Source organism: Orcinus orca, chromosome 4 (genome assembly GCF_937001465.1).
Source record: "Orcinus orca chromosome 4, mOrcOrc1.1, whole genome shotgun sequence".
Taxonomy (NCBI): domain Eukaryota; kingdom Metazoa; phylum Chordata; class Mammalia; order Artiodactyla; family Delphinidae; genus Orcinus; species Orcinus orca.
The window spans coordinates 109,942,919-109,967,873 of NC_064562.1; the positions used below are offsets into that span (position 1 = coordinate 109,942,919).

The 24,955-nt window shown below is 37.9% G+C and overlaps 2 protein-coding genes across 4 annotated transcripts in view; one reads left to right on the top strand and one right to left on the bottom strand.

Moving 5' to 3' along the window:
• NCAPG (non-SMC condensin I complex subunit G) overlaps positions 1-10,830 on the bottom strand; it is a 46,169-nt gene extending 35,339 nt beyond the window's left edge. For both annotated transcript variants that reach the window (XM_004282517.4, XM_049709486.1), the window contains exons 1-4: positions 10,567-10,830; positions 9,379-9,582; positions 8,638-8,866; positions 6,734-6,879 (exon numbers count right to left, since the gene is read on the bottom strand). In XM_004282517.4, the coding sequence (XP_004282565.1) occupies positions 6,734-6,879; positions 8,638-8,866; positions 9,379-9,582; positions 10,567-10,677 (690 nt within the window). In that variant the 5' untranslated portion in view covers positions 10,678-10,830. The remainder of the gene's footprint in view (positions 1-6,733; positions 6,880-8,637; positions 8,867-9,378; positions 9,583-10,566) is intronic.
• A 72-nt stretch (positions 10,831-10,902) lies between these two features.
• Positions 10,903-23,217, top strand: DCAF16 (DDB1 and CUL4 associated factor 16). 2 transcript variants are annotated; one of them, XM_033410659.2, is made up of 2 exons: positions 10,903-11,131; positions 20,086-23,217. In XM_033410659.2, the coding sequence occupies exon 2, from the start codon at positions 20,726-20,728 to the stop codon at positions 21,374-21,376; it is 651 nt and encodes a 216-aa protein (XP_033266550.1). In that variant the 5' UTR covers positions 10,903-11,131; positions 20,086-20,725; the 3' UTR covers positions 21,377-23,217. The 2 variants fall into 2 exon arrangements, with proteins under 2 accessions (XP_033266550.1, XP_033266549.1); XM_033410658.2 differs by having other exon boundaries at positions 20,101-23,217.
• The last annotated feature ends 1,738 nt before the right edge of the window (positions 23,218-24,955 follow it).

Below are 24,955 nucleotides of genomic sequence, written 5' to 3' on the forward strand. Positions count from 1 at the left end.
CACCCGCCGGGGCCAGGGCTGGGAGCTGAGGCTCGGACTTCGGTCGGAGCGCAGGGAGAGGACTGGGGTTGGCGGCGTGAACGCAGCCTGCAGGGGTTAGTGCACCATGGCTAACCGGAAGGGAGTCCGGGGAAAAGTCTGGACCTGCCGAAGAGGCAAGAGACTTTTTCTTCCCTCTTTGCTTCCTGGTACGCGGGGAGAGGCGATTAAGAATGCTGCTTAAAGGAGCGCCAGAGATGGGTGCGAGCCGCAGCTAACAACGTGGACCCCAGAGATGGGCATGAGACGCTAAGGCGGCTGCTGCTGCCGCCACCAAGAAGCCTGTGTGCGAGCACAGGTCACTATACAACCCTCCCTTCCCTTCCGGGGAGCCTGTGCAGCCCGCCACTGCCAGGGTTTCGTGATCCAGGGACAACTTCCCCGGGAGAACGCACGGCGCGCCTCAGGCTGGTGCCACGTCCCGCTGGCCTCTGCCGTCTGCCGCCGCAGGCTCGCCCCGCACTCCATACCGATCCCTCCCCCTGGCCTGAGTGAGCCAGAGCCCCCGAATCAGCAGCTCCTTTAACCCCGTCCTGTCTGAGCGAAGAACAGACGCCCTCCAGCGACCTACACGGAGAGGCGGGGCCAAATCCACAGCTGAGCCCTGGGAGCTGTGCAAACAAAGAGGAAGGTAAATCTCTCCCAGCACCCTCAGGAGCAGGGATTAAATCTCCACAATCAACTTGATGTACCCTGCATCTGTGGAATACCTGAATAGACAACAAATCATCCCAAATTGAGGAGGTGGCCTTTGAGGCCAAGATTTATTATTTTTTCCCCTTTTCCTTTTTTTGTGAGTGTGTATGTGTATGCTTCTGTGTGAGATTTTGTCTGTAGAGCTTTGCTTTCACCATTTATCCTATGGTTCTATCCGTCCGTTTTTTTTTCCTTTTTAAAAATTTTTTTCTTAATAATTATTTTTTATTTTAATAGCTTTATTTTATTTTATCTTACTTTATTTTATTTTCTTTTATCCTCTTTCTTTCTTTCTACTTTTTCTCCCTTTTATTCTGAGCTGTGTGGATGAAAGGCTCTTGGTGCTGCAGCCAGGAGTCAGTGCTGTGCCTCTGAGGTGGGAGAGCCAACTTCAGGACACTGGTCCACAAGAGACCTCCCAGCTCCACGTAATATCAAATGGCGAAAATCTCCCAGGGATCTCCATCTCAACACCAACACCCAGCTTCACTCAAAGACCAGCAAGCTGCAGTGCTGGACACCCTATGCCAAACAACTAGCAAGACAGGAACACAACCCCACCCATTAGCAGAGAGGCTGCCTAAAATCATAAGAAGTCCACAGACACCCCAAAACACACCACCAGACGTGGACCTGCCCACCAGAAAGACAAGATCCAGCCTCATTCACCAGAACACAGGCACTAGTCCCCTCCACCAGGAAGCCTACAAAACCCACTGAACCAACTTCAGCCACTGGGGACAGACACCAAAAACAACGGGAACTATGAACCTGCAGCCTGCAAAAAGGAGACCCCAAACACAGTAAGATAAGCAAAATGAGAAGACAGAAAAACACACAGCAGATGAAGGAGCAAGATAAAAACCCACCAGACCTAACAAATGAAGACGAAATAGGCAGTCTACCTGAAAAAGAATTCAGAATAATGATAGTAAAGATGATCCAAAATCTTGGAAATAGAATAGACAAAATGCAAGAAACATTTAACAAGGACGTAGAAGAACTAAAGATGAAACAAGCAACGATGAACAACACAATAAATGAAATTAAAAATACTCTAGAAGGGATCAATAGCAGAATAACTGAGGCAGAAGAACGGATAAGTGACCAGGAAGATAAAACAGTGGAAATAACTACTGCAGAGCAGAATAGAGAAAAAAGAATGAAAAGAACTGAGGACAGTCTCAGAGACCTCTGGGACAATATTAAACGCACCAACATTCAAATCACAGGGGTTCCAGAAGAAGAAGAGAAAAAGAAAGGGACTGAGAAAATATTTGAAGAGATTATAGTTGAAAACTTCCCTAATATGGGAAAGGAAATAGTCAAGTCCAGGAAGCACACAGAGTCCCATACAGGGTAAATCCAAGGAGAAACACGCCAAGACACAAATTAATCAAACTGTCAAAAATAAATACAAAGAAAACATATTAAAAGCAGCAAGGGAAAAACAACAAATAACACACAAGGGAATCCCCGTAAGGTTAAGAGCTGATCTTACAGCAGAAACTCTGCAAGCCAGAAGGGACTGGCAGGACATATTTAAAGTGATGAAAGAGAAAAACCTACAACCAAGATTACTCTAACCAGCAAGGATCTCACTCAGATTTGATGGAGAAATTAAAACCTTTACAGACAAGCAAAAGCTGACAGAGTTCAGCACCACCAAACCAGCTTTACAACAAATGCTAAAGGACCTTCTCTAGGCAAGAAACACAAGAGAAGGAAAAGACCTACAATAACAAACCCAAAACAATTAAGAAAATAAGAACAGGAACATACATATCGTTAATTACCTTAAATGTAAATGGATTAAATGCTCCCACCAAAAGACACAGACTGGCTGAATGGATACAAAAACAAGACCCATATATATGCTGTCTACAAGAGACCCACTTCAGACCTAGGGACACATACAGACTGAAAGTGAGAGAATGGAGAAAGGTACTCCATGCAAATGGAAATCAGAAGAAAGCTGGAGTAGCAATTCTCATATCAGACAAAATAGACTTTAAAATAAAGACTATTAGAAGAGACAAAGAAGGACACTACATAATGATCAAGGGAGTGATCCAAGAAGAAAATATAACAATTGTAAATATTTATGCACCCAACATAGGAGCACCTCCATGCATAAGGCAAATACTAACAGCCATAAAAGGGGAAATCGACAGTAACACAATCATAGTAGGGGACTTTAACACCCCACTTTCACCAATGGACAGATCACCCAAAATGAAAATAAATAAGGAAACACAAGCTTTAAATGATACATTAAACAAATGGACTTAACTGATAATTTATAGGACATTCCATCCAAAAACAACAGAATACACATTTTTCTCAAGTGCTCATGGAACATTCTCCAGGATAGATCATATCTTAGGTCACAAATCAAGCCTTGGTAAATTTAAGAAAATTGAAATTGTATCAAGTATCTTTTCCAACCACAATGCTATGAGACTAGATATCAATTACAGGAAAAGATCTGTAAAAAATATAAACACACGGAGGCTAAACAATACACTACTTAATAATGAAGTGATCACTGAAGAAATCAAAGAGGAAATCAAAAAATACCTAGAAACAAATGACAATGGAGACATGATGACCCAAAACCTATGGGATGCAGCAAAAGCAGTTCTAAGAAGGAAATTTATAGCAATACAACCCTACCATAAGAAACAGGAAACATCTCGAATAAACAACCTAACCTTGCACCTAAAGCAACTAGAGAAAGAAGAACAAAAAAACCCCAAAGTTAGCAGAAGGAAAGAAATCATAAAGATCAGAGCAGAAATAAATGAAAAAGAAATGAAGGAAACAATAACAAAGATCAATAAAACTAAAAGCTGGTTCTTTGGGAAGACAAAATTGATAAACCATTAGCCAGACTCATCAAGAAAAAAGGGGAGAAGACTCAAATCAATAGAATTAGGAATGAAAAAGGAGAAGTAACAACTTACACTGCAGAAATATAAAAGATCATAAGACATTACTACAAGCAACTCTATGCCAATAAAATGGACAACCTGGAAGAAATAGACAAATTCTTAGAAATGCACAACCTCCAAGACTGAACCAGGAAGAAATAGAAAATTTGAACAGACCAATCACAAGCACTGAAATTGAAAGTGTGATTAAAAATCTTCCAACAAAGAAAAGCCCAGGACCAGATGGCTTCACAGGCGAATTCTATCAAACATTTATCCTTCTCAAACTCTTCCAAAATATAGCAGAGGGAGGAACACTCCCAAACTCATTCTACAAGGCCACCATCACCCTGATACCAAAACCGGACAAGGATGTCACAAAGAAAGAAAACTACAGGCCAATATCACTGATGAACATAGATGTAGAAATCCTCAATAAAATACTAGCAAACAGAATCCAACAGCACATTAAAAGGATCATACACCATGATCAAGTGGGGTTTATTCCAGGAATGCAAGGATTCTTCAATATACGCAGATCAATCAATGTGATACACCATATTAACAAACTGAAGGAGAAAAACCATAGGATCATCTCAATAGATGCAGAGAAAGCTTTCAACAAAATTCAACACCCATTTATGATAAAAACCCTCCAGAAAGTAGGCATAGAGGGAATTTTCCTCAACATAATAAAGGCCATATATGACAAACCCACAGCCAACATCGTCTTCAATGGTGAAAAACTGAAAGCATTTCCACTAAGATCAGGAACAAGACAAGGTTGCCCACTCTCACCACTCTTATTCAACATAGTTTTGGAAGTTTTAGCCACAGCAATCAGAGAAGAAAAGGAAATAAAAGGAATCCAAATTGGAAAAGAAGAAGTAAAGCTGTCACTGTTTGCAGATGACATGATACTATACATAGAGAATCCTAAAGATGCTACCAGAAAACTACTAGAGCTAATCAATGAATTTGGTAATGTAGCAGGATACAAAATTAATTCACAGAAATCTCTGGCATTCCTATACACTAATGATGAAAAATCTGAAAGTGAAATCAAGAAAACACCCCATTTACCATTGCAACAAAAAGAATAAAATACCTAGGAGTAAACCTACCTAAGGAGACAAAAGACCTGTGTGCAGAAAATTAAAAGACACTGTTGAAAGAAATTAAAGATGATACAAATAGATGGAGAGATATACCATGTTCTTGGATTGGAAGAACCAACATTGTGAAAATGACTCTACTACCCAAAGCAATCTACAGATTCAATGCAGTCCCTATCAAATTACCACTGGCATTTTTCACAGAACTAGAACAAAAAATTTCACAATTTGTATGGAAACACAAAAGACCCCAAATAGCCAAAGCAATCTTGAGAACGAGAAACGGATCTGGAGAAATCAGGCTCCCTGACTTCAGACTATACTACAAAGCTACAGTAATCAAGACAGTATGGTACTGGCACAGAAACAGAAATATAGATCAATGTAACAGGATAGAAAGCCCAGAAATAAACCCACACACATATGGTCACCTTGTCTTTGATAAAGAAGGCAGGAATGTACAGTGGAGAAAGGACAGCCTCTTCAATAAGTGGTGCTGGGAAAAATGGACAGGTACACGTAAAAGCATGAGATTAGAACACTCCCTAACACCATACACAAAAATAAGCTCAAAATGGATTAAAGACCTAAATGTAAGGCCATACACTATAAAACTCTTAGAGGAAAACATAGGCAGAACACTCTATGACATAAATCACAGCAAGATCCTTTTTGACCCACCTCCTAGGAAATGGAAATAAAAACAAAAATAAACAAATGGGACCTAATGAAACTTCAAAGCTTTTGCACAGCAAAGGAAACCGTAAACAAGATGAAAAGACAACCCTCAGAATGGGAGAAAATATTTGCAAATGAAGCAACTGACAAAGGATTAATCTCCAAAATTTACAAGCAGCTCATGCTGCTCAATAACAAAAAAACAAACAACCCAATCCAAAAATGGGCGGAAAACCTAAATAGACATTTCTCCAAAGAAGATATACAGACTGCCAACAAACACATGAAAGGATGCTCAACATCACTAATCATTAGAGAAATGCAAATCAAAACTGCAATGACATATCATCCCACACCAGTCAGAATGGTCATCATCAAAAAATCTAAAAACAATAAATGCTGAACAGGATGTGGAGAAAAGGGAACACTCTTGCACTGCTGGTGGGAATGTGAATTGGTACAGCCACTGTGGAGAACAGTATGGAGGTTTCTTAAAAAACTACAAATAGAACTACCATATGACCCAGCAATCCCACTACTGGGCATATACCCTGAGAAAACCATAATTCAAAAAGACTCATGTACCAAAATGTTCATTGCAGCTCTACTTACAACAGCCAGGAGATGGAAACAACCTAAGTGTCCATTATCGGATGTATGCACAAAGATGATGTGGCACATGTATACAATGGAATATTACTCAGCCATAAAAAGAAATGGAATTGAGTGATTTGTTATGAGGTGGATGGACGTAGAGTCTGTCATACAGAGTGAAGTAAGTCAGAGGGAGAAAGACAGATACCGTATGTTGACATATATATATGGAACTTAAGAGAAAGAAAATGTCATGAAGAACCTAGGGGTAAGAGAGGAATAAAGACACAGACCTACTAGAGAATGGACTTGAGGATATGGGGATGGGGAAGGGTAAGCTGTGACAAAGCGAGAGAGTGGCATGGACATATATACACTACCAAATGTAAAATAGATAGCTAGTGGGAAGCAACCGCATAGCACAGGGAGATCAACTCGGTGCTTTGTGACCACCTAGAGGGGTGGGATAGGGAGGGTGGGAGGGAGGGAGACACAAGAGGGAAGAGATATGGGAACATATGTATATGTATAACTGATTCACTTTGTTATAAAGCAGAAACTAGCACACCATTGTCAAGCAATTATACTCCAATAAAGATGTTAAAAAAAAAAGTATTTTAAGAATACAGCTTCTTGTCTTTTAAGAACATGTCTATATAAGATATTGGACTTATTTACCTGATAAGCCAGCTTTCTGACAGCCTCTTTCACATCCTTGGTGCGCCCTACAATTTTTGGCAAAGTCTTTGCTGATGGCGCAATACATGATAACACTGCCCGCCTAACTTCTGGATTTGAATCATTTTCAATCAAAGTAGCATATGCTAAAAATAGAGCAATACATTTTAGTACGCTAACAACATATTATTTAGTTAGCCATAGTCATAGATAACCCACATTTTGATATTTAATCTTTAAAATGATAAAAATCATTTTTTAGTCTTACACATTTAATTTTAGCTGAAGATTTTTTTCTGCCAACATCCCTTAAAAAGGACAGAATTAGAAATTAGTCAATGGACTAGGCAGGAAGGCTAAAACTGAAAATAAATAACCCTAAAGATCATGGAAAATCCATCATTCAGATTATGTCTTTGCTACTCTTTAAGATTTAGAAACAAGTCTAGGATGGAAGCCAGTTTATTTTAAACGGATATGGCTTTATAAAGAGCTCAGTATTTTGATTTTTAATGAATCCTAAAAAGAAATAACTTCTGATCTTATCATTGAACAAAACTCATTTCCTGTATTTAAATATTTATTCACCTCTATTTCTCAGATTTTCCCATGCTTTATAATCAAGTATATGTTGACTACTAAACATATATGTTTCACATATTATTATGCCCCTCATTTAACACCAAAAAATACCAACTACCACCAGTTATCAAAATTATAAAGGTAGTAACAGGGACAAAGAGAAAAACAAACCAGAAGAGTTCCCAAAATAAACCTAGGCATATATGGAAAACTGGCATATGACTATCTTTATGAGCCCAGAGGTAGAGAAAGATTTCTTAAATAAAAGAAAGTGCAAATCATACAGGAAGAGACTGGTAATTCTGACATTAGGAATTTCTGCCCCAAAAGACATAGTGAAGACAGTGAAATAATCCATCGAAAGCAGGAAGATCTAACAATTCATATAACCCAAGGATTTCCCTTCAGAATATATAAAGAACTCCAATTAATAAGACAAACCAATAGAAAAATGAGAACACGTTAATAGGCATTATACAGAAGAAACAAAATTGGCTGCTAAATATATGAAAAGATGCATAACAATGACATATGATACACACAACCTGATTAACAAAAATTTAAAAATCTGACAGTACCAAACACTAGAGAGGATATGGCTCAATGAACAAGTTTATGCACTGTTATTGGAAATATAAATTGATAAATGTTTTGTAGAACACTTGTACCTCATCTAATAAAGCTGAATGCACATATCCCAACAAGTCCACCCTTAGATACATATCCTAGAAAAACTGTGCACCAGAAGCCATGTACTGTGTAAGAAAGTTCATAGCAACGACACTGTATTTTAAGAGGAAAATAACTGGAAACAACTAGAAGGTCCATCAATAATAGAAACAATAAAATTGTCTTACATTCATACAATAGAACAGTATATCAGTAATGTATCAACATGGATGAATGTTACAATGAGAAATAATGTTGAGAGCACAGAAAAATATAGTATGATCCACAAAACATACAAAATGATACGCAAAACTTAAACATTATTTAGAAGTATATACATGTGGTTAACTGTTTAAACAAACAAACAAAAGGGAACCCAAAATTCAAGATATTTGTTAATTCAGAGGGAGAGTAATATAACTAGAAAGGGACATAAGATAGGCTTCAGAGGTATTGATGATGCTCTATTTATTTTTAGGTTGGATGGTGGCTACTTGGGTATTTTTTTTTAATCATATATTTTTACATACATGTATGTGTGTGTGTGTATATAAACTATGCTCTTCCATAATATTTCATAATAAGAAAATTCATCTGCTGAGAATTTAACAAAGTCAGTGAAACTGAAAAAGGATTTAAGGAGCTATACATACCATTAACCACCACGCATTCATCATCTTTGGGATCCTGAAGGCGTGAAAGAGCAAGAACTGCCTGTATCCTTACATTTGGAATTTTATCTTTCAATCTAATAAGCATGGCTTCATTAATTTTATCAAACAAATCATCATCAATCTGGGCATTTTCTGGCATATTTCCCAAGAGCTTGTTTATGAGCTGGCACACTCTAAATCTAACTGCATTGCTGTTTGCTTCATGAGACTAAAACAGAAACAAAACAAAATTTATTCCAAGTCACATACCATTACTAAATAATGACATACCATTTGAATTCTATGTTTAGAATTCAAAAATTTATAGCAATAATTCATTCCTTGCAGAAAAACTATAATGCTACCTTGATCCATATATACATGCTAAATACACATTACATAACATAAAAGTCTCAAAATACACAGTCTAAAGTATCTGCTAAATTACAAGAGCATATTCCTCTTTGGAGGAACTCTTTACTTCTGAACTAGAGAACCCATTTCAAACAAATGTATGTAAGAACTGGTTTAGAATGGTCATTAAAAATTTAATGCTGGAGTTTTTAAAAGTTCACTTTTTAATCTTAATGACAGTTCTAATATTTCCTATAAAAGGCAGATTCGTTCAGACATTTTCTCAATTACCAGATATTCATTCTCTAAGATATACAAACTCCCATGGCCCTTTTAAAATAGTAAAATTTTCTACAATATTCCCTCGAAATTCTAGTTTTCGTATACCTTTAATAGAAAAGTAAACAAATAATTTAAAATGCCACCATCTTCCTCTTCTTCATCATCTTCCATATCTGATTGGTGAAATGAAGTAACAAACTTTGCTGCAAATTCTATTATCCTCTCCACAGCTGGTTCTCGTTTATAGACCACCATAGCATATTTAAGGTAATTAACAAACTCCTCATAAAAACCTGTTTTGTCATCCACCTGAAAGAGAAAAGAAACCCTTCACAAACTGCAGGGATAAAATCCTTTTTTCTCAACATTACTCTAAGACACTGAAAACACCAGCCCTAACGCAAACAAACTAAAATTATTTAGTAAACTCTCAATTATCCAAACCATCAAAGGGGAAATAAATTTGCACTAATTTCTCTCCAGAGAAATTTATTTCTCCCAGGAAGAAAACAAACATGAATTTTGACAGTGAAAGGACTCCTCTGATTTTTTTTTTTTAACACCCTTGAATTCTCAATATGATGCCTTGGTACCAGTTTAGTAAAAATCTGCTTCTTCATGAACAACCCAAAATCAACCACAGCTTTTGCATTTTACCGTATTACCCTTAATATTACACAGCAATTTCCTTTTGATATAACTCACATCCTACCTCATATCCTCAAGCCCTATACTGACTTACAATTTTTCTCGGACCTCAAGATAATTTATTCTCCCGAAATTCATGGTCCTATTCTTCTTGAGGTTTCATTAAAAACGAAACAAACAGTAAATTCATGGTCCTATTCTTCTTGAGGTTTCATTTAAAAACGAAACAAACAGTATTTACATGACTAAGAAGAGCCAAGTCCTAACGATTAATTTGCTAATTGGTGATTTGATACAATTTAACAGTGGGGCGAGGTTTACGTAATTAAATGTGGGCGGTGATCTGAGGGACAACACCGCATTCAGGATCCACGCTGCGGCCCTACACTAGATGCCCGGTCGCCACGGTACGCGCAAACTCTTCTCCAAGTTCACCGCCAGAGGATTAACGGTCCGCGCCGGAGACCGCTGGGAAGAGGCGGGGGGGAGGGGAGGGTGTGCCTCTCCGAACCAGGTCGTGAAAGTTAAGGAGGTTGGAGTCTTGGTGCGCGGAGTCGGGAAGGTCGCGGGAAGCCCCCGGGAGAGGCCGGGCCGAGCCGGGGAAGGGAGGGGCGGGGGCCCGGTGCCGCGGGCCGCATCGCTTACCGAGTGGTAGGTGCGGCTCAGCGCCACCACCAGCTTCGCCTGGTTCTGGTGCGGCTGCTGCGCCAGCTGGAAGGCCTCCTTAATCGGCAGCAGCCTCTTCTCCGCCCCCATGGCGCCGGGACCCTGTCGTGACGAAGCCTGTCAGCGCTCGGCTTCAGCTGACCGACTGACCACGGTCAGGGACTCCACAGGTACGCTTCAGTCTCCAGTCTGCAGGCGGCCGACAGCCGAGGGCGTGGTAACCGCCAGAGCGTTCAAATAACTCCCGCGGGAGAAGGAAATACGCGAGACTATCGCGAGAGTTTAGAGCGGCGAGAGTGGGAAGAGATGGGACCACCCCCTTCAACCCCACCGATGGGGCGCTTGCGCTTAGGGTCTTTTAAACCGTTTTCCGAGTGGGAAGTGGCGTTTCTAAGAGGAGGAGGAGTTGGCGCCCCCGGAAGTGGTATCCACCGGAGTGCGAGCCTTACGGCGGAGTGACTGTTGGATCAGAGCTGGTGGCGCCAGGCTTAGTCGTGTCTTGAGGCTGGGAGTGAGGCGAGGAAGAAGAACGGATCCTTCTTGGGTGAGAAAGGGAATCTGCTGAGGGGACGAATCCCTGCCCCCGCTGAAGGGGAGGAGGGATTCGTTCGGAGATCCGTCAAGAAGGGAGAGCTAGGGCGTGCGGGAGTGCTGGGCGGCGGCCTGGTTTCTACTGGAAGGGAGGATGTTCCGAGGTCTCCAGATGGAGGCGGGCCGCAGTATTTTTAAGCCTTAGGTCCGCGTCTGGTGGAGAGTCTGCAAACGTGTAAGGCAGTATGGGAAGAGAGGCACGGGTTAATTTAGGTACAGCTTGTTCTAGATGTACCGGCTTTCGAGGCCTGTTTACAGAGGTGCATAACGGCAATGTTTTCAACACAGAATGGAAAAAGAGTTTAGGGTAATGGTAAGATAAAGAAATTTGGAGTGCCTTCCGGCAGGAACTAAGTCTTTATTTAAACTGTTCTTTAATGGAATTATTTGAGACAATTATTAACATCTAAAGAAATAGATTACAAAGCAGCCTGTACGCCTTTTTTCCTGTTGGACTACCTTTCCTCCCTAGCAGCAATGGATTTTCTGAATTTACTGTTAATTTTTATGTATTAATGATATCTGAATAAATCTCTGAATAAGTATCTTGTATTGTTTTCATGTTCTAACATTATATGAATGATCCTATGTATGCAACTTGCTTTTTTCACTCAGTATTATTTTTGAGGTTTATTCATATTGATATTTTCATAACCATAACAACACCTTTTGGACCCATTGTCGAGGAAAAATTAGCCAATGGTTGATCTAGGAAAGAAATGGAGAATTTTATTCAAGCCAACCTGAGGGTTATAACCTGTGAGACAATCTTTCAGGAAGCTCAGGACTGTCTTGCCCTTTTGAGGTCTTAAGCACAGTAATATATGGGGGTTTTTTTGGTTTTTTTTGTTTTTGCGGTACGCGGGCCTCTCACTGTTGTGGCCTCTCCCGTTGTGGAGCACAGGCTCCGGACGCGCAGGCTCAGCGGCCATGGCTCACGGGCCCAGCCGCTCCGCGGCATGTGGGATCTTCCCGGACCGGGGCACGAACCCGTGTCCCCTGCATCGGCAGGCGGACTCTCAACCACTGCGCCACCAGGGAAGCCCAGTAATATATGTTTTTGAGACAAAGGGTTATACGTCAAATGACGTATTATTGACAGTTTACACAATCCAGATCTATAGTTACAAAGAGAGTAGTAGGTCATGGGTCATCTTGACTCCTTACAAGATTAAGAAGGAAGGTTATCTCCTAAGGAGGTTTGGTTAGTGCAGATACACAACACACACTAAAGGGGAGGGAGGAGGCCCAAAACAGGCAGAGAAAAATTTTACGTTTAAATTTTTCTTGTCTTGCCATAAAGTATGAATTTTATTTCATCACCTTATATGCCAAGACACTGTTCTAAGCACTTTACTTCATTTAATCCTTAGGCACAACCCTTGTAAATTCTTTCCGTCTTTTTAAGAAGAGGAAACTGAGGTACATATAGGTTGCTCTAGAATTCTATTGTATGAGCATGCCATAATTTATTCATCTATTCTCTTCATAGTCCTAATTCCTGAAACATTGCAGGTATTCAAATGCTAGTTAAAATAGTAAATATGGTAGCAGTAATAGTAAATATTGGGTTGCCCATAATTTCAAAATTATCAAAATGTCTAATTTGTGAAAAGGCAAAAGGGGTGGGTATTTTAGGTTAATCAGCTAGAGGGAAAGCAGAGGTTTAAGAGTGCATGGAATATAGTCGATAACATTTATAATCTCACTATAGCTAAAATGTAGAATACCTAGACAGCTGTGGTGAAAGAAACCTAGAACGGGCATTAATTTTTTAACCAGCTATATCCAAAGTATCATTTCAACATGTACTCAACATAAATTATATTGATGAGATAATTTACATTCTTTTTTTTCCTATTAAGTCTTTGGAATTGGGAATTATTTTACACTAGCTACATTTCAAACTGCTCAATAAACATGAGGCTAGTGACTACAGTATTAGTGTATAACTATTCTTACTTTGGGAACCACTGAATATACCATTTGTTTTTCATGTAAAATCAACTGGTGAACTAAAAGTTAGAACAAACTAATATTTGGAGAAATTTTTCTTATTTTGTGGCCTTTAATTGCTCAGCTCTCCTTATGCTTTGGGTGCCTGCTACCTTTGTTGCTTTAACTGTGAAATTTCTAACAATATTATTTCATTTACCATATTTTATTTGGTTACCCACAAATGAGAGGTGACTTCATACCATTTTGTCATTACTGAGGGATGAGGCATCTGGCCACCAGAGGTCAGCCTAAGTATATTTTGACCAGCTTGGGCAGGGGGGATTAATAACATGTTTTTGTTCAGTATTTTTGGAACATTATCTGAAAAGTTAAAAAAAAAGATACTAGATTACAAAAATGGCAGCCTTTGGAATGGAAGAAAATATTTTCAAGCCATATATCCTGTAAGATGTTAATATCAAAAATATATAAGGACTCATATAATTCAGTAGCAAAAAAATTAATAATAACCTGCTTTAAAAATGAGCAAAGGACCTGAATAGACATTTTTCCAGAGAACACCTACAAATGGCCAACATGTATATGAAAAGGAGCTCAACATCACTTATCATCAGGGAAATGCAAATCACAACCACAATAAGGTATCACTTCACACCTGTCAGGATGGCTGTTATCTAAAAGTCAGAAGATAACAAGTGTTGGTGAGGATTAGGACCCTTATACACACTGGTGGGAAACAATATGGAGGTTCCTCAAAAAAGTAAAAATAGAGCTATCATATGATCCAGCAATCCCCCTTCTTGATATATATTCAAAGGATAAAATTACTATCTCAAAGATATATCTGCATTCCCATGTTTATTGCAGCATTATTCACAGTAACCAAGATATGGAAATAATCTAAGTGTCCATCAATGAATGAATGAATAAAGAAGATGTGACATTTATATACATACACAATTAAGTCTTTAAAAAGAAGGAAATCCTGCAACTTACAACAACATGGGTCAACCTGGAGGACATTCTGCCATGTGAAATAAACGAGACACAGAAAGACAAATACTGTATGATCCCACTTATATGTGGAATCTTAAAAAGTTGAACTCATAGTAATAAAGAGTAGAATGGGAGTTATCAGTGGCTAGCGGGTGGAGGAAATAGATATCAAAGCATACAGACTTTCTGGAGACCTAATGTACATCATAATGACTATAGTTGATCCTGTATACTTGAAATTTGCTGAGAATAGATCTCGAGTGTTATCATCACATGCAAAAAAAAATATATAGTAACTGTGAGGTGATGGGTATGTTAATTAGCTTGATTGTGTAACCATTTCACAGTGAATACGTATATCAAAGCATCACATTGTACATGTTAAATATATGTAATTTGTTAATTATACCTCGATAAAACTGGTAAAAAAAAAAGATGCTATATTAAGCTTAAACTCACTGCCTTTAGGTTACCTGTGTCTTGACTTTTTCTCTAAATGCTATAGGGAAAAGAACACACTGTAGCAACTAAACTAAGCAAACTAACTAATTCGTATGGTAAGGCTATTTAGTTCTGAAATTACAGAAAAATGGTTCTTTCAAAGTAAATTATGCATGGGAGTGTACAGAGTAAGTGGTTAATTCACTTTTGATATGAGGGTATTACTCATGGAATGTAAAGAGGTAACAGTGATGGGTTCACTCTAGAATTTACATATGCCTTCAAAGAAACTTTGTTTTATTTTTGCTTAACAAAAAAAAGTAGGGTGAGCCTTTTAAAGAATGCTTTGAGCAACATAATTACTGAAGTATAGCCAATCAATAATCATGCAAATGGAATCTGGTTGAAATGAAAATAGTAAAAATATAAGAGGACAGAAGAATTAAAAGCTAACCCCTGGGGACTTCCCTGGTGGTGCAGTGGTTAAGAATCCGCCTGCCAATGCAGGGGACACAGGTTCGAGCCCTGGTCCGGGAAGATCACACATGCCGCGGAGCAACTAGCCCGTGCGCCACAACTACTGAGCCTGTGCTCTAGAGCCCGGGAGCCACAACTACTGACCCCGTGCTCCGCAACAAGAGAAGCCACCACAATGAGAAGCCCATGCACCGCAACGAAGGGTAGCTCCCGCTCGCCACACTAAAGAAAGCCCGGGTGCAGCAACAAAGACCCAACACAGCCAAAAATAAATAATTAATTAATTAATTAGTTTTTTAAAAAAGTTAACACCTGTCTCAATAAAATACTTACGGTATGTTTTAAATTTTCCTTTTGTTTTCAGATTGAAGTAGGTAATAATATTATAAACTTTTAAAAGTATTTGCACTCGTGTTCTTAAAGATGAAGTTATAAGCAGTGACCTTTATATTGCTTTAGTAGCATTATCTTTGTTGATCTTGTTTAAAAAAATTGTTTCATTTGTCTTTGTACAACATACTACCAAATCACCTGAATATAATTTAGGAATTTTTGTCTCCCTAGAATAAAAGTGAAACATGCTTGTATAGTTACTTACAGCAGGCCTTCATCATTCTCTCATTAATTTTTCCAAAAAATTTGCTAAGCCCCTAATATGTGCCGGACACTGCAGAGAACTAAATTAGATAAAGAATGAGTAGAAGTCAGAGAAATGTTTTTTAGAGGAATAGTACCGACACGAAGCCAGACCATATCCACTTCATTGTGTATTTGAAACTAGAGATGTTTACTAACTTTCATTTTGGAAATCATTGCTACATGATGGCATGAGTGGGATCTTGATATTTTGGTTTTGCTTTTTTCGTTCAGACCTATGCCTTTAGTCCATCCATGTTGCTATGTATACTTCTAATGTGCTTTTAACACATGTTAACCTATCCACTCCTCCAGTGATGGAAGCCTGGAATGCTTCTATTTCTTTACCATCAAAGATGACTCCCCAGAGTACATGTTGGTCTTATGGAGAATTTCTCTGCTATATATACCCAAGAGTGGAATTCCTACATCATGAGTTGTGCAAATAGTTTGACTAAGTAGTGCTGCCAGATTGCTCTTCAGAAAGGTTACCCCAGTCTGTAATCCCACCAGTAGTGCAGGTTTCTAAGGGAGTTCCTTTAGTCCCCTCACGAACACTTGGCTTTTTCCAGCTTTCTAATTTTTACCAAAATAATAGAATAGTGTGATATCTATTTACTCATCATATAGTTAATGGCCTGTGGATTTTCTCTTCTGTAAACTGGATATTTTTGTCCTTTGTCCATTTCTTTATTGAGACTGCTACCTTTTTGGTTGTTGTTGATTTGTAGTTAACTTTGTTCTTGATGTGTTTAGTTCAATCCAAAAATACTAACTTTGATGTGATTGAATTCATCGTATTTTGGTCTTGTGCGTTATGTTTTTTTAAGAAGTGCTTCTCTGGCCCTAAGTCACAAAGATATTCCCCTGCATTATATTCTATTAACTGTATAGTTTTACAATTCTCATTTAGGTCTTTAACCTGTCATGAGTCCTCCTTTGTATGTGGCATTATATAGGTGTACAGTTTTATTTTTCTTCATGTAATGAGCCAGTTTTTACCAGTATTACTACATACTAAATGCATTCATTCCCCCTTGATTTATGTGCCAACTTTACTGTATACTACATTCTTAAGTCTTATGTGGCTCTATTTCTGAGCTTTGTTCCATTGGACTGTTTGTTCTTATACTAACCACCCTACTTTAATTTCTGTGGCTTCTGTAACGTGTAATAATATGTGTTAATATCTTGTAGGCCATGATATTTACTTTACTCTTCTGCTTAAATAGTTTGTTTAGCTATATGTGGAATTTTATTCTTAACATATTGGAATTGTATAAATTAATTTGGAAAAAAGTTCTTTATAATATTCATTGATCCATCCAAGAGCATGGAATGTCTGTCTATTTTAAATCATCTATGTCCTTCATTAGAATTTTACAGTCTTCTTCATAGAGGTCTCGCATATTATTGATTAGTTCTTAAATCCTTTATAGGTTTTGTATTTTGCCCCTATTGTGCAAGTGATGTATGTAATACATTTCATGGTTAGTATTGCTGGTGTTAAGAGTGCCTGGGGTCAAATCCTGATTCTATCACTTAGTAGATATATGACCCTGGACAGGTAGCTTAAGCCTCATGTATAAAATGGGGTCAATAAAAGTACCTATCTTATAGGATTGTTAGGAGAATTTTAAATGAGTTAACATTTGTGCAGTTCCTAGAATAGTACCTGGAAAATTTTAAGTGCTATATAAATAAATTAATGAATAGTCATAGGTTAATCTCAGATCCAGGAACTTTGTTGAACTCTTTTATTAGCTCTAATAGTTTATAAGTTAGGCTTTTTTTAATGTTAGATGACCATATCATCTGTAAATTAGTAGTTTTATATCTTTTTTCCAGTTCTCACACCTTTTTTAAAAAAAACATTGATTAGGACTTTGGTACTTTGTTACACTGGTACTTTGTTATACAATATCAGTCCTTATCATCCTTATCTAATTTCTTTTTTTTAATTAATTTATTTTTGGCTGCGTTGGGTCTTTGTTGCTGCACTCAGGCTTTCTCTAGTTGTGGCGAACGGGGGCTATTCTTCCTTGTGGAGCACGGGCTCTAGGCGCGCGGGCTCTAGAGCTCAGGCTCAGTTGTCATGGCGCACGGGCTAAGTTGCTCCGCGGCATGTGGGATCTTCCTGGACCACAGGTAGAACCCTTGTCCCTTGCATTGAGAGGCGGATTCCTAACGACTGCGCCACCAGGGAATTCCCTAATTTCATTTTTAAAGGGAATATATCTGAAGTTTCTCATTTAGGATATTTGTTGAAAGTTTTTCATAGATAATTTTTACCTTGTTGAGAAAGTAACTTTCTCTTCCTAGTTTGGTAAGAGCATTTTGTTTTTTAAAACATAAATAGGTGTTGATCAAGAACCAAGAACGGTTAAATATCCATAGTTAATAAAATTATCTAATTTATTTTATTGCTGTAGTGACTTATATTTATAAATTTTATGAAGTTGAGATATTCTTGCTTTCCTATGATAAGCTCTATATGATTGTGACATTCTTTTTTTCTTTAATACACTATTACATTTTGTTAGGTAATATTTGAAATTTTTGCAAGTGAAATGAGCCTTTCTTATTTGCTTCATCTCTAGATTTGGAATTAATATTTTATTATCCTCATAAAAGGAGTTTTATGCTATTTTTCTTTTTTCTGGAACAATTTATATAAAATATGTATTAATTTCCTTGGAAGTTTAGTGGAACTCTCTTATAAAACCATTTGCACCTGGTGTTTTTAATAGGTTGTTACCTTTTGAGTTTCTTTAATACTGGTCTGTTTTATTCAAGTTATCTATTTCTTCCTGTACAAATTTTAGTATTTTATATTCTTCTAGAATTTAGCCATTTTATCTAGGTTTTCACTTTTTAGCATATATTATGTTTTTAATTTTGGGGGGGTATTTTAAAATCTCTTTCCTGATAACTCTCACCAGTTTTGTTTTTCTTATTCATATTTTCAGAAAACCGTCTTTCAGTTTTATCACTCTATTATTCTTTTATATACTATTTAATTTCTGCCTTTATTATTTCCTTTCTGCTTATTTTGCTGTTGCGCTTTTAGATTGTCTTGAATTGAATGCTTAACTTGTGCGTATTTAAACTTCCTTGTTTCCTCATCAATGTATTTAAAGCTATAAATTTCTTCTAGGTACTGGTTTGGCCATACCCCACAAATTTTTGCTTGTGAGGTTATATTATTATTCAGTTTTATATCTAATATCTTTTATGATTTCCATTTTATTGATTCATGAGCTATTTAGTTTCCTAACAGGATTACTTTTAACTAACCTTTAATATCTACTTTTATTGCATTATGGTTAGAGAATTTAGTCTAAATGAAATTGACCCTTTGGAATCTAGTTATACTTTATAACCTAATGCATGAACTATTTGTGTGTGTGTGTGTGTGTGTATGTGTGTACTTAATATCTGTTCTGTTTGGTATAGAGTTTTGTATACTTAAATAATATAATACCTAAAGTATATTAATATTTTAACTTTTTCAGAATGCTTGTATCCCTGCTTATATTCCCCTGTCAGTTCTATTAGTTGTTACTAGAGAAATTTTGAGGATGTGCTTTTAGGGTCATAGATGTTTATGATGAGTGTATCACTTTCATTGTTTTCCTTTTACTAGTATTATCATCAATCTTTGTCCCTTATATTTTTTTGCCTTGAAATATTCTTTGTTGGATATTAAGATTGCTGTCCCAGCTTTATTCTGGTCCACAGTTACCTGATATATATTTTTTCATATTTTTAGCTTTGACCTTTTTTGGTTCTTTTTGCTTTAAAATATCTTTTGTTAGCAGCATATTGTTAAATCTTGTTTTGTTTGGTTGATCCAGTCTGAGTGTCTGCCTTTCAATTGTCAATTTAAGCTGTTTATGTTCATTTTAACTCCTGCTATATTAAGATTTATACCTGCCATCTTCCCTCATTATCTGTAGAGTATGGTCATAGGACCACAACCTCTGGGGTCCCAGCAAGAGTTCTACAACCAGCTCTACAACCAGCACAGGTCCCCTAGAACTAATCCCAACAAGCACCTCTAAAGATAAAAAAGATATCTTTTATAGCTCCCTATTTGGAGTTTGGAGCATAAGGGATCTGCTCTTGCAGAAGTAATTTCCTGGGCTAGAACTGCATGATAAAAAACAAACTAGCCCAGATATGTACCAACAAAAGATTAAAGTGGCCCCATGCTCTTCTTCCCAATTTTGTCTTGGTAGGATCCATTCCCAGTAGGAAACTCTGCCTAAACTTATGTGCTAGAGATGGGAAAGCTGATAAGGCTTCTTGCTCAACACCATGTGCTTGGATAGTCTATGAAGTTAGATGGATAATAATGTTACCCAGTGCTTTCAGGCTTTAATATCATGTCTCTAGTCTTCTCATTCACAGGTTAAGGCTACCTTTCCAGATAGTCCAACAACTAAGTCACCAGTTTCCAAGGACATTTGCACCACCTATGGAAAACATCAGATCCGTGCACACCAGACAGATCCTTGACACCTCGTCCCACCATCTCTCTGCGCAAAAGTTGCTGCACCAGCGGACAAAGAAGGCGACCACTGAGTTTCTTTTTATTATGAAATAGATATAATATCTCTGCCAGCAAAAAAGAGTACACAAAGTGTCTCTTCATAATTTCACAACCAGTTGAGACCATGCTAAGAAAATCAGCTTGCCTAGATGAGGACCCCTTCTCTTCTTGGGTAGCCAGGATTTGAAGGAGAGACTCTGACCTGTGCCACTGGTAAGTGACTAAATTTTACACACTGAACTGGTCCTGAGAACTGAGCTGTCTTCTTTGTAAGTGAAGAATATACAACATAATCTTGAAGAACTGCACAGTGGTGCGAGCCAGAGGCATACTGTGTGTGTGTAACAGACTGAGAAACAGACAAATGAATCCTATTGAAAGGATTTCTCATCTTCTGCTTCTATTTGCCAGTGTTAGTGTTTTACTGGCTTAGATTGTTACCTTTTTCTGTTACCTTTTTTTCTATACTGTTGTTCTATTCTAATGGGTCCTAGAAATCCCTCTCCTGACCCCTTATCAGAATCAGAAAGTGAGGAAGAAGAAAATGCTAACTACCTAAATGAGAGTTCTGGGGAAGAGTGGGATTCCTCTGAAGAAGAGGACCCTGTGGTGCCCAACCTAACACCTCTTGAGAGTCTTGCCTGGCAGGTTAAGTGCCTTTTAAAATATTCTACAACTTGGAAACCTTTAAATCCTAATTCCTGGTTGTATCATGCTAAACTCTTGGATGCTAGCACACCAGTCCATATACTACGAGAGATAGGACTAAGACTCTCCCATTGCTCCCATTGTGTACCCAAACTGGAACCAATTCCTGAATGGCCTCCTCTAGCTTCTTGTGGAGTCCCACCTTTTCAAAAGCCCCTTATGAGTCCCAGCCGGCTTTCTAGAGATCATGCCACTCTAAATGGGGCACTGCAATTTGCCACCAAACAGTTGAGCCGAACATTGAGTAGAGCCACTCCCATACCCGAGTACCTAAAACAAATTCCTAATTCATGTGTTTCTGGTTGTTGCTGTGGCTGGTTAACTAAAACAGTTAAGGAAACAACCCGCACTGAACCCATCAACACTACTTACTCCTACACTGACTTCCAAAAGGCAGTTAACAAACTCCTAACTGCATCACTATAAAGATCCACCATTCCTTCTCATATCTCTCGTGTTGCCAGTTGAGAAAGGAATACAGTTACACAGCCCACAGTTGAGGAACTAACAAACATCTCAACGAAACTGTCCTGATATGCCAAAATACGATCAAGTACTGAATATAATACCCAAGAGTCCTGTAACTCCAGTACAGAAGATGTGCATTGTGAGCATTCACTTTGAAAGACCCTGTGGTTAAAATGAGAACTTCAGTAGAGAATTAGTCAAAAGGGACCTTATTACAAGAGATAAGTTGACTATTCTCCACACTTAGTTCTCCCCGCAGTTTACTCTGCCTGTCTAATGGACTTAACTAGATACCTAATTATTAATGGGAAGGAAAAGGAGGCCACTACCCCATTTGTTACCCAAGCTTCAGAGTAGCCATTGTGGAAAGCGGTAAGTTAGCTACTCCCAGTAACACCTTTCTGAGCATACTTTTCTCTGATACTCATTTCTAGGGAGGTAGCTGAGTTAAATTGAATAACTAGATAAAAGAAAATGGTGGGAATATGGATTTATCTCCCTCTTTTTATATTGGTAGACCTATATATGGCACCCTTTAGGAGTTCCTGTTTTGGGGGGAGGGAGTGCAGTAGTGTAGTAGTAGCCTACACTGCTCCAAACCTATTATGGAACCTGCAGTTACAGCATAAACATTTTATAGGCTCCCACCAGGCAGTCTCTAGCTAAAGTGGCTTATAAGATCATACCTGGGGATTAAACAGACTCCTGTTCCATAGGCAATATATTTCCTGCATCTTGGCATCCAGACTTTAGTCAAGAGCAAATAAAACCCATTCCAAAGACCAATGGGAAAAAATTAAGAGAGCATTTATGTTAGTGGATTAAAGTATTTCATCTGTATGATGTTCCCTGGAGCAGTACTTCATGCACTTTCCATGTCCATTGCAAACTTTTCAGGAACTTTACTGCAGAAATTCTCAGCCTAATACAGTCTGAAGTTGAAGAGTTTTTTAGCATCATTGTTTTTCTACATCTAGCTTTAGATTTTTTTTTCTGGCTGAATAGAAAGCATATGTACCCTTGTAAATGAATCTTGCTGTGTTTATTTAGATGAGTCAAAACGTAGAAATCAACATACATAAAATGCATGAGACCAGTAAGTCTTTTCACACACCTACAATAAAGAGTGAAACCTTTGTGTGATCCTGGTTGACTGGGCATCTAAAGGGAATCAGAAAACAGATTGTTAAAGATATATATCTCTCCTTATTTTAGTTTTGCTTTTTCCTGTTCTCCATAATTAAGTGCTGTATACAGTGTGGCATCAAAAAATTGAAGCATTAATGGAATCACAAATTCTATAAATGTATAGCAACTTTAAGGAGAGAGGAGAATGTTTATAACCTAATGAGTAGTTTCTGCTGAACCTTAGTTGTCTCCTCTTAAGGAAAAAGGAGGGAATTATAGTAGGTAGAAAAAAATACTTGTTAATGGAAAATTTGTTACTGAACTGAAACCATATAATGTTAGTGTAACTGAATGTATCAGTAACTGTTCCTATGTAGATGTTCTATGAAGTTGGTTTTTAAAATGTTACAAAAACCTGTTTCTTTCTTTCTTTGTTTCTTTTTTTTCTTTTTTTCTTTTTTTTAGGGGAAGGTGGGAAGAGGTAGAGGGGTCTAAAAATTAAAATCTGTTGATGTTTATGTAACCATAATATGTTCCTGTGTGTGTGTGTGTGTGTGTGTGTGTGTGTGTGTGTAAAAGTGCCTTGTTCATGAACACATTTTTGCTGTTCATTCCCAAAGGAAGCCTTTCCCCAGCTTCCCAGCTGAATAAACCAACAGCTTTGTACATGCTGAACAGAGTATGGTCATTTATTCTTCACAAATGAAATAGATTCTGCTTTGCTTAAGGCATATTCAACATTCACCAAGTGCTGAATAGAGTCCATAGAGATACAGTGTATCTGATAGGAGGTGACTTGGCAGCTCTAGAAAAGAAACATACTTGAAGAGGAAAGTGTCAGATATGCAGTCAAGACCCAGATTTGAACCCATTTGTTTGTATATAAGTAATTCCAGGTTGCACAAAATGATTGATAGGTACCTAAATAAGCCTTAAGCCTTTACTTCTTTTTGTGCGCCATGGTGTGGGGTTAGGGGTGAATTTACCACTTTCACACTCTCCCTCCATGGGCCTTTGGTTAAATGCAGTCCCCATAATTAGGATAAAGAAGGATGAATTTATTCCCTATTTATAGAAATATTTATCAAAAGAGTAAGGAAACAGAATTTCTAAACCAACAGACATCAATGTTATTTAAAGGTATTATTCTGTCTTGGTGCAGATAGTCTCTTTTTGTTGAAGCAGTCCAGATACCTTGAGCCCAGAAGACCATAAACATGTTTTTTTAAGCCCATCAGCTTCCTAACAGAAGAAATCTAGACATGGCAGGAGGAGGGCAGATGTTAGGTCACCTTTAGGGAATTATTTTGCTGAGACTCCAATCACAACTATCCATCTAAAACATTTTCTCTATGGTGAAAACAGTGTTTTGATATTAGAGTAGATTCTTAAAGCAGTTAGGACTTTAGAAGTCACTTGGGTTGTTTTCTTACTGAAAACATAAATTCTCTTACATAATAAATGATTTTCTACTTTTGGCTGCATTGTTAGAGAATTCAATATCTTTTGGAGCAGCCCATTAGTTCTAAATAGAAATTTAGTCATTTAATAACATTATGGAGTGCCTACTATAATCCAGACACTCACTGGGAGTGCAAAATTAAATCAGATGATATACATAAGAAATCAGTTTTAAAATATATTGAACCAATGTGAATTACCCCAAGGCTTTTGGCCACTGATGCTCATTTACTGTGAGCTAGGGTCACAGAATATAAGCTTACTCCTTACACTGGCCATTAAATATTTGAAAATGAGACAGTCATCGAAGTGTAATGGGAATTCAGATGGAGAGCACACTCCAACAATTAAACCCCACAAGAGGTAGTCAGCTAAGGGAATACATAAAATAAATAGGTATTTTATACACAGATTTAAATTGTATATACTAAATTCACAAGGCAGTAGCACACAAAGATCAGGACCAGAAGTGTTATGCTCATATGGCTGGGGTATGTATAAAAGCCCAGAAAGTCTGGATAACTACTCAGACTTCATGAGACAACTTTATACAAGCTGCTGGCACATAAGTTCTACTAATGAGTGGTATCCATTGGACTGAGGAAAACTGAAGGAGCTACACTAACTGACACCAACCACCAGGTATTTCTTCTGTGTCTACTTGCCGTCATCAAAAGGAAAATCTCTGTGGTGTATCTTTGCCAGTTTTGAACAAAATTTAATTAATGGCTACATGTTTAAGTGTGATCCTTGTATGTAATCTTCTAATCTCTTTCTATTGGTGGCAGCAGTGGGATTATATACTATACAATTTTTGGATATGAGACTAAGGAAAGGGAGAGGGTAAAGGTATCACAGTGATCTGATCTACCCAGCTCCTCTTAGCTGTAAGAGCTATGACCAGCCCTTCTCAATAAGGTATGGAAAAAGAATACTTGATTTTAAAAT

Bases quoted from the DNA above. Each gene is read 5' to 3' on its own strand.
- DCAF16 (XM_033410659.2), top strand. From the start codon at position 20,726: ATGGGTCCTAGAAATCCCTCTCCTGACCCCTTATCAGAATCAGAAAGT.